The 14118-nt window shown below is 38.1% G+C and overlaps 1 protein-coding gene across 4 annotated transcripts in view; it reads left to right on the forward strand.

The window, feature by feature from the left end:
* SDCCAG8 (SHH signaling and ciliogenesis regulator SDCCAG8) overlaps positions 1–14118 on the forward strand; it is a 118691-nt gene that overhangs the window by 45567 nt on the left and 59006 nt on the right. For all 4 annotated transcript variants that reach the window (XM_072856482.1, XM_072856484.1, XM_072856481.1 and 1 more), the window contains one exon: positions 1891–2033. In XM_072856482.1, the coding sequence (XP_072712583.1) occupies positions 1891–2033 (143 nt within the window). The remainder of the gene's footprint in view (positions 1–1890; positions 2034–14118) is intronic.

Genomic DNA, 14118 nt, shown 5'->3' on the forward strand with positions numbered 1-14118 from the left:
TTTCGACTAATTTGTGGATTGGTTTTTTTCAAGGTATGCTGAATGGATGTATTCTTAAAGCAAAGTTTAAGAATGTTGCAGAACTTCCCTATCTTTTACTTGTAAAGACAGTGAAGAACTCGTGTCCCTGTTTACTATGAATGGAGAAATAACATTAATGAACTACTGCTGTTAAGAAGAATAGAGTGTAGAGAACCCACTGAGACTTCTGTTGTTCTATTTAAAATATGCAAGAGTCTCTGGAAATAAGTGAAAATGCAAAGCATATGTAACTGAATACCTTTGCACACCTGGTTTTAAAATATTCTGACTGTTTAATAGGTTGTTACGTTCTTTAGAGGGGAAGAGTGCTATTAATTTTGCAGATAGTTTCACTATCTTTGTATTCGAACTTGGAATTCCTGATTTAATTTGGTAGGTGGGCTATGTGATACAGCAAGGTGACATTCAAATTCTAATCAAAATTTCCTTCATGAGCCTTTGTTGAGTGCTCTTGGGGGAAAAAAGTCTACAGTTAAGTAATTAGCAAAATTAAAAATAAATAAAAAAAGAACATTATGCAACCTTTTTTCTGGATGAAGAGATTGTGTTTGCAACATAACGACTTACAGTAAGTGGTTTAGGTTAACATTTTCATAGGAGGAAAAGAGACAACATTATTACGAAGGTGCTTCAAGTGTAAATATTGGGACTGAATTACATTCATTTGTTCTTGTAGGATGTTTGAATGAATAATTTCATTAACTGAAGAAGATGGAGGCTTGTCTAAATGAGGAAGCTATCACAAAATAAGTTATGGTATGAATTTAAAGTATAATAGCTATTCAGCACTAACTCCTTATATGAACAAGTTTATTCTGTACTACAAATGACCTTTCACAGTTTAGTTGACTGAAAAACATGCAAGTTCCCTCCAGCCCCAACGACGAATAAATATTTATGTAGGGAGTTAGTGCAGAATAGTTACTACATGATAAAATTACATTGTTAGCTTATTCTGTACTCCACTGGTCTCCTTAAAAGCATCCTTAGGACGAAGTATAGTATTACATTACCGATGTATTCCTACAGGTACTTGTATGTTCTATATAGACTTAGAGCAAAATGTATTCCTTCTGAGAATATTTGTGAAAAATGTTTAAACTGTTGACAATATGATTCAGTTAGAGATAATAAGTCCAGTATGCTTCACTGGAATCAGAGATGCTGGTCATGCAAATTTGCTTATCGTTATTTGTAAAATAAATTAATAGACTCATCGACTGAGTTGGGTTTACTTACTTGGCTTACTTGACATATAAGGACTAATGATGTTAAGAAAATGATAGGATTAACAGCAGCCACTATGTTTAGGATTCAGTTACAAGTCATAAATAACTTACTTTCAGTAATGGTAAAATCACAAAATGACCTTTATTCTCTTGCATAATATTATGTGAATATGACAAAGCTAAATTCCCATGCTTATGTAATAGATAAGCAAAATAAATGACCACAAGAGCTATCGTATGTCCAGCAGCTTCTGAAGATGGCTGCTGTTCTGCTGCCTTCTGGCTAACACAGTGAATTCGGGACACAAATATGGAAGCCTTCACATGAGAAAATCGGAAAATGATTGAATGTGTGTATCTCTTAAGCCGCGTGAAGACAATAACATTGATTGTGTATTAATGTATTTAAATATGATATGCATTTTGGCTTTTCATAAGATTGTAATTTAAAATACTTTAATTTGCTTGTTTTGCAGTTTTTATCAACAGTCTACTTTTGTTCTAAAACAAAAGCGTGCATTATTTTTCAGAAGCTTTGATCACATTAAGATTTATTGTCTTAAAATGTATCTCTGTGCATTTCTTAAATATACTTTCTTTGGTTCTACAATTTTCTAAGAAAATAGAAAAACTAGGATTAGAGCTGAATGGAAACAAACAGCGTTTGGAACAAGCCCAGCAGGATGTGACAGGAGCCAGAGAGGAGTGCCTAAAACTGACAGAACTGCTGAGTAAATCTGACCACCAACTGCACCTCACCAGGTACCCCTTATCCTATTACATGCTGTAGTACCAATTTCATTCTGCTAATTTTTTGCCACAGGCTTCCCCACAGTTGTTATAGATACTTGCAGTCATTGACTGCATGGGCAGCCCTCAGTCATGTTAAAAGTGGAGATTTAAGTGAGTTATGGACTACAAAGTGAGTTATGAGCTATAATTTATGAAAGTGAATTACTGGTGTGAAGAAAAGGCAATGTTCAGCTTTGGTGATGAGGTAGCATGCATTGGGATGGGAAGAAGAGCAGGGGAGAGCGCAGCTACATTCTTTTTGTTGTTGCTGTGTTTGGTAGGACAAAGATATTTAAAATGTCATCTGAGACTGTAGCATACAGCAGCACCTTTAAGAATAGGAGTTCTCAGATTAATAACCTGAAGTTTCTGCAGCAGAACGACCAGGAATGTATAAATGAACGTAATCGTGTTAAGCTTCATTGAAGATTAAACGACCAAAAGGTCATATTACTGTCTGTGAATAGGAGGTAAGCTCAAGTATGTGAGGAGGGTGTTTAAGTCACTTGCTCAGTGGAGATGTGGTACAATGCAAACACTGTGTGACAAGAGACTTTGCCTGAGCTTATTCCATCTTTAGATATAGCTCCCAAAGCCATTTACTGTACTATTCATTACACATTTCTAGAAAACACCAGAAGGTTAACATGCCAGTTATTCATTGCACCTTGAATTTTGGTAACTGCAGGAATTTTTCCTTTTGCCACACAACATGCTATTGTCTGACTGTTGCAGGGTTTTGATTGTGTGTGTGGGTTTTGTTTTGTTCCGTCCCCCCGCTTTCCCCAAGAGTGAACATCCAGAAACAAATCTGCAGCTTTTACTCAGTCCTTAAGAGAAAAAAGTTAAGTTAGTTTAAATTTTACGTGGCGGGGCGGGGGGGAACCTCAGAGTTTTATCACTTAACAGAAGTCTGTGTGTTTATCCAAGTCTTCTACTCTTTGGGCTTTGTGAGAATTCTGCCATTGAGTAACTGGAAATAAAATAGAGCCTTGCCTAAACTATTAAATTCAATGAATCACTTTTTTATTCAGCTACATTTCTGTGTAATTCAGAGCACGGTTGTTTAACAGATGGAAGAAAGTACCACTCTAGCAGCCTGTATTTAGAGAAAAAATATGCTAGAGGTTAATGAACTTGAAAAAAGTTTTGGGTGAGTTGTTAAGATATCTAAAGTTTGGATTTAGCAGAACTTTATTAATAATGATTTGTTGTGATAGTTAACCAAATGGCTTACCACGCTCTTTTTAGCAAAAGGCTGATTATATGCAATAAAACTCTGGATATCTTGGAGGAAACCTGACTAGCCAGTATTTTTTGTGTGTGTGAAAATACTCAACCTGTAAAAATAAGGACTATTGCTTACTGTTACGTAGCAAGGTACTTAAAGCTGGATACCTAAAATGCAGATTATTTCAGGTAGCTTTTCAATCAACCGTCTCTGACTTGGGGAGTTTCTGAGATGCAGATCACTGGGGACTGGGAACAGTATTTTGGGCAAGTAAAGCTCTGTGCTGGCCCTGTTCTCATACAGTTTCACAGACATCTGCTTTTTGAGACAGATGCTGAACTGCCACGGCTTCTTTGTCTGACCTAGTGCAGCCACTCTTCTGCAATGTCCTAATCTTTATTTTATTTTTTATGCTTCATGTTCATGCTACAGCCTCTGCTTATAAGTATGCTGTTAAATAGTGAAATGTTTTCTATGCTGACATCTAATTGTCAGAAAAATGTGTATGCTGAAGCGTTGGGAAATAGGTTCAAATATTTCTCCTTGATATTCCCCAAATTCTATAATACTTTGTAGGTTTTTGTGTCCTCCTTATCTTTGGAGTGTCTGTCTGCTTTCTAGGAATACATTAGGTGATGTTGCTGTCATGGGTGAAGAAGGGGGGAAAAAAGAGATGAGAGATTTGTTGCTCCTGAACTACTGCCTGTTGTCCCCATGTACTTAGATTGGTCGGGCAGGGTTAGAGATGTTCTTGCATAGTTGTCAGTTTTCCTTGAGCTGCAGAGGAAAAGATCCCCTACTGAAATGAAACTTTTTCTTAGCCTGTACTCTTTTTCTTTCTCTCAGATCACTTCCTGCCAGAACAGGTTTTATGTATTAGCGAAGGTGTAAAAGTTACATGTCTCTAGTGGCATTAGTCTTGCATTTTGAACTCAGTATGTTTTTAATGGATTGGTACATCCATAGTTGTTGCACGTGAATTTTATTGGCTTACGGTCTGCCTTCTTTCATTCTTTTTTCCCTTCACCTCAAATGGCGGCTGTGCCAGTGAAAAATACTCACTTGAAGGGTAGTGGTAATAGCAATCTTACGGGGGTTACAGAATCATTTACTGTGGCACTTGCCAAGGAAAACAGATTTTAAGCTCTAGAGTCCTGCCTGTGGGATGTTGCTGCAGAAATTGCACTGATTTAGTGCATCTCTTGGGTATTCTGGTCTTGGCCTCATCTTGCTGATTTCCCTCTTTTCAGGAGAGGACCAGCTGGTCCACTCGAAGTCTTCTCACAATGCTGGACTTGAGCGTTGTAACAACTCGTGTAACAGCCTGTATTGCTATTACACGATTGTGGATAGTCTTTCTGTTGCCTTGCATGACCTGTCTGGGTTGTTCTGGCAAAAATTACAGGTAGCTGAGGAAGTACAGAAAGAATTCTTTGTTTTGTATGAATTTGTATGTTACTAAGGAGAAAAGTTCTTTACTAATCCACTGATTCTAAGTTTGGATTTTGTAAATAAATAGAATAATAAAACAAATATGAGAAATTTGGATTTTAATGTATGAAAATGAGATGATAAATATTTTATGAATGGATTAAATGAGAAAGAGCATGCAGTCTACGTCTTAATGAGAAAAAGAAAGTGCTCTGCAGAACTGTACTCTTCTGCAGGAGTCCCACTTCTTTTGCTGCATCCTAGTTTTCAGACACCGTTGATTGATTACCAACTAAACAGCTTCTAAGTTAACAAAATGTACTTGTTAAAAATCAAGAAAAAAGAATTAGCTATTCTAAACCATTGCCACAGAGTTTAAATTTGCCTTTTCCTGTCACCTTTCTTCCTGGAGCAGTATGTTGCTTAGAAATCCTTGCTATTAACATGCATTTCCTGCTATTGAATCTAGTTAGTAATTCTAATTTGTATGTCTTCAAATGACTGGGAAAATACAGAACTTTTGCTGTGTAGTTTTGATTGTCAGTCATGTAACTTTGCAGATGTCACCATGCTATGACACTGACCGTGCTTGTTTGAAGTATTTATTTTTTTACCTTAGTTTCAGCTTTGTGGTTATCTGTATTAGAGTTACCGTAGTAGGAGAATCTTATGAAATTACTTCTGAAGTCAATGTTAAATTGCCATTACTTTGGTAAGGTTGAGTCTTGCTAACAAAGCTTATCTGAATCCATTCTTCAGAGAGTAGAAAACAAGAAAACATACAGATCTATTGTTCTTAGTTCATGAGAGAATAATCGTTAAAAATCATGTCACTATGCTAGTGGAAAAGATTGCATAAAAGATGCAAGACATTAACAGCTTGCCCAGATTTTAGCATGTCATTTAATTTAATAAAATTTTTCACTATTCTTGCATATCAGAATCATCATTAAAAATCTTTCCTCTTTTTGTTACAAAACAAATCTGAAGCTATTATTTGTTTCAGCTGCAGTCAGATGTAGTTCCTGTTTGCATATGCCAAAGCAGTTAAATAAATCTTAAGAAGTGAGGGAATCACTGAATTTCAAAATTGAACTTTTTCTATGCCACCATGCATTTTCTCAGGCATGCAGATAGGTAGATGGCTCGAGATGTATTTGACTGAAATGTCATTTAAAATTTGCTGGGAGGTGTAATTGAGTGGAATTGAAGCAGATTTAATTTCATTTAATTTTTTACTATTCTTGTTTGCTTATATGTAACATTGTAAGCAGTATTGAATGTCAACTTGTAGGTGGGGAAAAGTTACTAAACAGTAGAAGAACCCGTGCTTCCAGGTTCAGGTGACCCACCAAGCTACTCTGAATCCCTGTGTCACTGTCTTGAAGGATAAAAGTTTATATTACAGTGAGGACAGTGGATGTTGTAGTTCTTGATTTATTCCCCCCCCCCCATTATGTGATATTTCTTTTCTCTCTTATTTTTGAAAATGATATGATCTCTAGAAAGTAGTGAAAGAAAGTGGCATTTGGGGAGTACAGTGGGTTTTAGCAGTGCTGTAGCCTTCCTACTGTGCATCGGTCCTTCTTGCTAGTTTCAACAACTCCATTAATGCTAATTTGTATTAAATGTATAATAAATAAAGCGCACAACTCCTCTGTCATTCCACCCCCGGGTTCCTGTGGCATTATTTAGTCACCGAAGCTTTGGTGTTGAGCTGTATGTCGTCACCAGCGTTCCTCATTAGAATTACAGCATGCCTCATACATTGATTTCCCTATTTAAGCTATACTATTAATTGATAAAATATAAGCTAACTTCTTGATTTATAGAAGATGGTTATACTTAGCCTTCTAGGGAGTTGCACAGTACTTACTATTATCTGTTGTTTTTTTTCTAGTAGTATCTATTAGTTAGCAGCACACTTACTGTCGTGCTTTTTCCGACGATTTTAGCACGTCAGAAAGAGTCCATCATCTATGCTGGAAAGGAGGTAACATTTGAAGGACCGCTGTTACTAATATTAAATGACTGAGATGTGTTTTATGTTCCCAGACTGACTGACTGATGAAAGGACCAGTAACACTTAAATTGGGGGGAGAGAGGGGGGGAGAGGGGAGAAGAAGAAATGAGATGTAAGCAGTGATTGATTTCTAATTTTTTAATATTCTGCTTATCTGGTACAAAACTATTATTTTTAAATGCAGGGAGGAATGATAACATGAAACAACTCTGATAACTAATAAACTTTTTAGATTCTGCTTCATATGTTTACTTTTCATTAAATTTAGGGACAGTTGCAACTATGTTGTTGTGATTCAGTCAACATTTATTTCTATCTGGTTTTCATATACAAAGGCATCGGGATGCCAGAAAATAAACTGTTAACGGAGAATTAACTTCTTTGGCACGCTTTCATACTTATCTTCCAAATTAAAGAAAATGAAATGGGCAGAAGCAGAGTGTAGATTACCTCCTTTTTGTCAAAAATGGTGGGAATTTGAAAATTAATAATAAAAAAGGGAACAGATGCAGTAACATGCCAGAGGGAGATTAATGTGGAGAGTAAAATCTGTGAGCAACAAAACTGAAGCAAACTGAATCAGTGGGAGGTGGTTGTACAATCAAAATCAGGATAAAAGAGAAATTACAAACAACCCTGCACTTGTCAAAGTAGTAGTAATGAAATCCTGACTCTGCCAGCAGCGAGAACCTGTGTTAGCACTTTGGGGTAAGGCCGGGAGCCGGGTGCCAGGTAGGAGGGCAGCGCGAGGCTGCTGGGCGGCAGCCATCGCGTGTGGAACAGATGGCGGGGAAAGCTGGCCGGGGAGGGGCTCCTTCGCAGAGCTAATCAGACAGTAACGGATAGGGCAGCTGGGAGGACTGACCACCGAGAGGCAAGCGGCGGGGTAGCCGCAGCCTTCCACGATGTGTGCAGTGGTGTGCCCGTCGGCCGGAGAGAAGACCTTGCAACGTCTTTTCCGGGCGGCAACGGCACAAACTTTGGAGGGGTGCGGCGGACCTCGCCCCGGCTGAGGGGAGAGGAGGCGCGGGCCGGCCAGCGGGCTCCCTGTGCGGCCTGCTGGGCTTCCAGCGCCTCCCGCCTGGGTGTGTCGTGCCCCCTCCTACCTCAAAAGTACCTGTCTTTGCTCTCGGTCCTGGCGCGCAATACGGTTACGTGTTTTCGTATTTTATCGTAGCAGCGTATCCAACGCAGAATTTGGCGATTGACAGAAATACAAAAGCACGTGGGTCGGGGGACTGATCCAGCAAACCGATAAGAAAACTTTGCTCCTCTGGAAAGGGGGGAGAGCTGTAGGTCGGCACCTTCCCACAGGGCTGGGCCCCTCCGATGAATGAAACCAGTTTTCTGGTGTTTTATTTTTGCTTGGGGGAGGCACTTCCCTCTTCATAAATGAGAGCCTGGTGAGGAATGAATGGAGGTCCGAGCCTTCTGATCTTGAGTCCCATGAATAATTTGACTCGCGTAAGAAGTAAAGATCAATAGGATTTCTTGTGCAAGTAAGAGGTAGTCATGTGCGAGAGGATTACAAGGTCGTGCCCCGTGTTGACGACTGTCAGCTTGAAAGAGAAATGAAAACAAAATTTTATCAGGGAAAGGGGGAAACAAAATCCTGAGGTGTAGCAAGGGAGACCTGACCCATTACTGCCCAGTTTTGTTTGATCGGGGTATGCGATACTTTTTTAGACAATTTCAACAAAGAATTCTACATCTCCTGCATCTGCTTTTTGAACTTGTATATCTCTCATCTGCAGAAGGTTTATAGCTTGGCTCAATTATTCATTTTGAGCTGGGAGGGGAGGAAACATTACAGGGATTTGAAATAGGTGGTATAACATAGCCATATGCTATTTATGCAGCAGTTTCTGCAATAAATCTAATTTGGTGCTGTCAAAAAAAATTAGACTTATTTGGTATAGCAGCACATTAGTAAATGATTGTGGTAGCTTTGAAAGTTGTCATTCACTCTGCTTTACTTGCAATAGAATCTTGCAAAGCTTTTTTTTCCCCTTCCTTTTCCCCCGAGCAACTCTGTGAAAATGTCTCAGTTCTTTGTCCTGCAGCTGTAGAAACTGCAAATATTTCCACAACTGAAAAGAAGGTCTTGCTTTAAGGTAATTGAAGAAGGGGATGGAAGAAAGAATAACCTCTATTGTTAGCAATTATATGAATGTATAGGCGGAAAAATCAATAAAGTGGGGGGGATAAATTTCTCCCTTGCCTACAGGTTTTCATAGTGCAGCTGAAATTGTTTATCTGATTATACAGCATGTAGATAAATTAGCTGCTCTGCGTTATTATAGAAGGTAAAATATTTTACCTGCCATGATAAGACCATATGCTGCTTTACGAAGACTGATACTGAATGATTTGAAATAAATAGGCTCTGTCGTCTTCTGGCAGTGCCTTGTAGAAATTTCGAAGCTGATATACCTTGTGTCAAGATAATACACAATTATTTAAATATCTTTCTATTTAATCATTTAAACATATTTAAGATGATTGTACAAACATGTAAAGGCCATTGATGAAGTTTAAAAGGGAAAGGAAGAAAATGTAAGTGAAGGAGTAAAGAATAAATCCAAAATGATGTGTTAATTTTGAATATGAAAGTCTTTATCAGTCACCTTTTTTCATTTTTAAAGAGTTTAAACATGGTTGACAATTTAGTTTATTGTCCTGCAATACAAATTTCTCAAGGAAAAGGTAATAATACATTTTCAGATTTTAGTCTTAGTTTCATCTAAATTTTTCGCTGTGGCATTTAAACGGCAACTGGTCACATCAAATTTCTCTAATGATTTCATCTTTTATACATCGCATCAGGTTGTTGAGGCAGCCAAATTACTACTGCATGTAGAGTGTGGTTCAGGAGCAGTGACAATACTTAAAGCGCTTTGGAGCGAGCAGTGAATTCAGATGAAATACAGAAGAGACTAACTGCTGTAGAAAACAAACATCTTTATAAGGTCTTTGTTTTGAGCAGTTATTATTCAGCACTAACAGTAATAAGTTTATGTGTGTGTATCAAATATTTACTTTGATCTCATTCGAATTAGGTTTTCTATTTGTGTGACTAATGACAACAGGATAATGATTTTTTTTTTTGAACCATAAAAATCTTTCAGACATGTATTCAAGGCTGCTGGATTTTTTGCTGAATTTGCTACTGGAAAAATATTTCTGATTTTTATCTTTATTTTTGACTTGTTCTAGGGCTTTTCTCTCAAGTACATCTGAAAGCTTGTTTCTACAGTAAGCTAAAATGTACTTTTTCTATCAGCACTTGGTATTTGTGAACTTAAGCAATTTTAAAAGCTTCCTTATGCTTTCAAAAGTATATTCAAAGTTGTTTGTTTTGTGCAGTCACAGTGATTGTTGGTTTGTCTTTTTTTTTCTTCTGTGCAAGATTCTGCTCCTGAAATTCTTGCCTAGAAAAAAATTAAACAGAGAACCCAAAGGGTCCTCAACTGGGGACTTTATCAAACTTGACATTGAAAAGCTTCAGCCTGTAGGTTGTCATCTCCGTAGAAGGTAGCTGGTAGATGGAGGGGGGAAGAAAAATCACCTGAGCACGCCAGCTTTGGCTGCTTGGCTGCTCTCCTCACCCCCTTGCTCAGTGCCCTTGTGCCGGTGATTGGTCAGGGGGAAAGTGTGAGCTGGGAGATGTCTGTCCTGAGCAAGCAGATGAGCACAGCCTCTGCTGTCAGCTACTTGACAGGGCTGACCTCCTTCCCCTGGCTGTGCTGGCAGCGTGGCAAGCTTAATAGCGTGCCAGTGTTGGTTGCCCCTGCGTTCCTGGTGGTTTGAGTATCAAACTACATTTTTGTGGAAATAGGAGCAACTGTTCTTGATTAGCTTCTCCTTGTTCAGTTGCCTTCTACAGGGCTTAAATGAAACTGGGGAATAAAAGTTTCCCTGTAGTTAGGTGGGACACTGCTGCATATTCTTTTTGTCCCAGGGTTCCTCTTCTGTTTCCAGTGCTTTTGTTCACCTGCATGTCGTTTCCTGTGGAAGAAGATCATAGCATCAGAAAACAAATGCAGGGACTAATCCCCATATAAGGGATATATCAGTATTAAGTTGTTATTCAGCTAAACTTGTGCAGTATTTCTCAATGCAATTTTTATTAGAGTCAAATTCAGACCTAAAATAAGTATAACTGTGTTTCTGCTAATGAGATTGGATTACCTCCTGGATTTGCTCCCAGAAAGCTTTACTTCAAATTATTTTTGGTAAAAGGGTAATAAAATGGGTTGTTCATTATAACTGCTTACAAAACTTAAAATATGTATTTTAAGGTATTTGGTACGTATTTAGTCTTGGTGAAAGGTTTTGTTTGGTTTTTTTCTTAAGGATACCCAAGGTATGCAGTGAAATTGAAAGGTATTTCTTATTTTAGAAGAATGAGACTGTCAAGGAGGTTAGTTAATAATTCAGGAGCTTGTGGTTATCAGAATGTATTCCTGAAAAGAAATATGGGCACAGGAATTGCTAAAAATAATGTATCCTGTTGACAATATGAATTTAGTCTCAGCCCTGACAAAGAATCTTTACAATTTGTCTCAACGTGGAAGGCAGTATTTTAACAGAGAGTTGCATGTGTGTTTTACAAGGCTTGAAAACAGGGAAAAATATTCAGGATTTTTTTTTTCCTTAAACAGTGTTGCATTTGAAACATCAGTAGGTAAGTTTAAAAAAAAAAAAAAAAAAAAAAAAAAAAAAAAACCAGAAAAAAAAAGATGCTGCAGATGAAATAATTTACAGTGAATGCTGTTGGCTGCTTTAAGGTTTTACTGTAAACTTACTCATTTAGCTGTTCCCATTTTCTCTTTGCATTTTTAGTCAATATCTTTGTTACACGGTGTTAAAATGAGAGTCAAAAGCTTTCATTTATTATTTTGTAATATTTTTATTAGCCTTTTCCACTTCTTTGCATAGCTCTGCAAGTCTTTCTCAGATTATGCTAGTCTTTGCAAGAAGGTACAGGCACACGTATATGAAGAAAAACACATTAGCTGTTGGAGTTAACAAATGATGATTAAAATCTATTCTTTTGCTGCTGTATTATTTCTCCTATACCCCAAACCGTTCTTCACAAATACAGGACTGTAAAGAACTTCATCTTCTGCTGGTTAGCAGAAGTGGATTTAAATCCACACCGACAGTTCATTTGACAATGACCTTGAGGGGCTTTGCTTCTTGAAGAAGAAAGCAGAAGCTTGCGGTAAACAAAGTTCACTTCTGACAGATGGATTGAATGACAGAAAGGTTGCGAGTGCCAGAATAGCCCTGGCAGAGGAGGAAATGTTCAGTGGAATCCAACAGGAGAGGAGGTGTGAACAGGTGCAGGGTTGCTGACGGAAGGGGAACCAGATGGAAGGAGCCAGAGCCAGTTTATTTAAAGGAAAAGACAGAAAACACTGAAAGGCTGTGCGATCAGTGGCTAAAAGTGTGCATGGAAGAAGGTAAAAATTCACAAAGCAAAACTGCACAGTGGGATATCTAGCACTTAACATAATGGTAGTAATTTGTGAGTTTCGTTTTAAAGTTGCTATTGAAATACGTTTCTCCCATACTCTTGGCAGCATAAAGAAGAGAGATTTATAACCTGACCAAAAAAAAGAAACCTCACCAAAACCCTCAACTGTTATTATTTCTAATACTAATGTACAGACAGTTACAATCAGGATAATACAAAAATTATTCCACAGTTGACCGAACCAATAAAAGGCATGTAAGGCTGGATTTTTATTTTTTAACTCACCTGTTCATATCTAGCTCCTGTGATCTGTGAGTAGATAAACATGCCTTTTATTGGGATGTTTCTGTAATATCTAAGCAAATCAACAACAGTCAAGTACAATGTGATGTTAGCACAGTATTTCTCATCTTTCTTGCTTTTGGTCACAAGTTTGTCAGTTTGCTGGAATATGTGGTATCTTGTGGTAGGATGGGGGAGAAGTCTAGCTTACCCTAGATCAAATTCCCTCAAAATAAAATATTGTCTTTCAAATTGTCACCCTGAAGAACACTTTGTTCTGTCAAATTGTTCTGCTTCTTCTCAAGCTGTTCATGTGAGGCTTGGTCCTTTGGAGGCAGGGAGAACTGTTCCTCAGTTCTTCTCAACTTCAGCATAGTTGGGGAGAGTTAACAACTTCAAAGCATCAGGCCTATATGGTAGCCTAACTGCAGGTTGCGTGTCCAAACCTAATGTCTGTGAAAAATGTAGGTTCAGCAGTCATTCATAGTGCATCTGTGATCTACTGGATCATTCAGCTGTGTTGATCTGATCCGGATCAGGTGTGACCACCCAGTCACTTTCCTTTTGAATTAGCTAGAGCATGCAATGCAGTGTTTATGCTGACTTTATGCCAGCTGCAGTAGGACAGATGATACCTGATTCAGCATAAAGCTTGCTGGTACAAAGTTAACGTACCAAAAACATTGGGTTTTTGAACAAATTTAAATTGGCAGAGTGAGTTCACAGCAGATCAGGTATCTGCGTCATTTAGCTGCATCATTTTTTGATTCAATTGTAGGAGCCTGACGGTTGGATTTACTGTATTAGCAAGCTGAGCCTTGGAGTACAGAGTTATAATTGTTTGAAGCTGGTCTAAGCCTATTCGGCCGCTGAAAAGGCAAATCCCTAGGGTGGTAATATGTGGCTATGTCTGACCACATATTGCCAGGCCCTTGCTTGTGCTGATACTGGGAGACAGGCACCAGTATGATCAGGTGGTTCAGGGAGTCAATCAGTTTGAAAAAGAATCATTTGCTCTTGAGAATAAGTTGCATGAGTTCTAACTATAACAGGATGAAAAGAGGGACTGCACCTCATACTGGTAATGTCACTTTAGACTGGCTTAAATCTGTCCTGAAGCTGCATCGTAAGAGATTGCTGATGCCAAATTCAAGAATCGCCATAAGTCAAGAATATGACTTCTTTATTTTAAATATAATGAAAATAATTTAACTAACTTCGTGTATACAGAGTAAATGCCTGTAAAAATCTTCTGTGGTAAGAAAACATTTCAACATTCAGCCATTTGTAAAAGTGTCTTGTGGAACAAAGATAGAATATTCCAGAGAAAGGGGCGCAGTACTATGAAGTGCTTATGGCTACGTACTGAGACTTCACAAAAAACACTTCTCATGTTGCATCTTCCCATGCAACTTCTATTCTGCATGTAATTGTTTGTTTCTATAGGGCCTTATCAGCCAAATAGTTCACCATCTGATGGTAATAACCACTGCAGGATGGGTGTTTACTTACAAGGTATGTATCTTGCTGGCACGTCTTATAGATGTGCCAGAAGAATCAGATTTTGGTTCTAAGTTGGTAAATTTGACTTAATACAAGGTGTGAA

This window comes from Ciconia boyciana, chromosome 3, assembly GCF_034638445.1.
Source record: "Ciconia boyciana chromosome 3, ASM3463844v1, whole genome shotgun sequence".
Lineage (NCBI taxonomy): Eukaryota > Metazoa > Chordata > Aves > Ciconiiformes > Ciconiidae > Ciconia > Ciconia boyciana.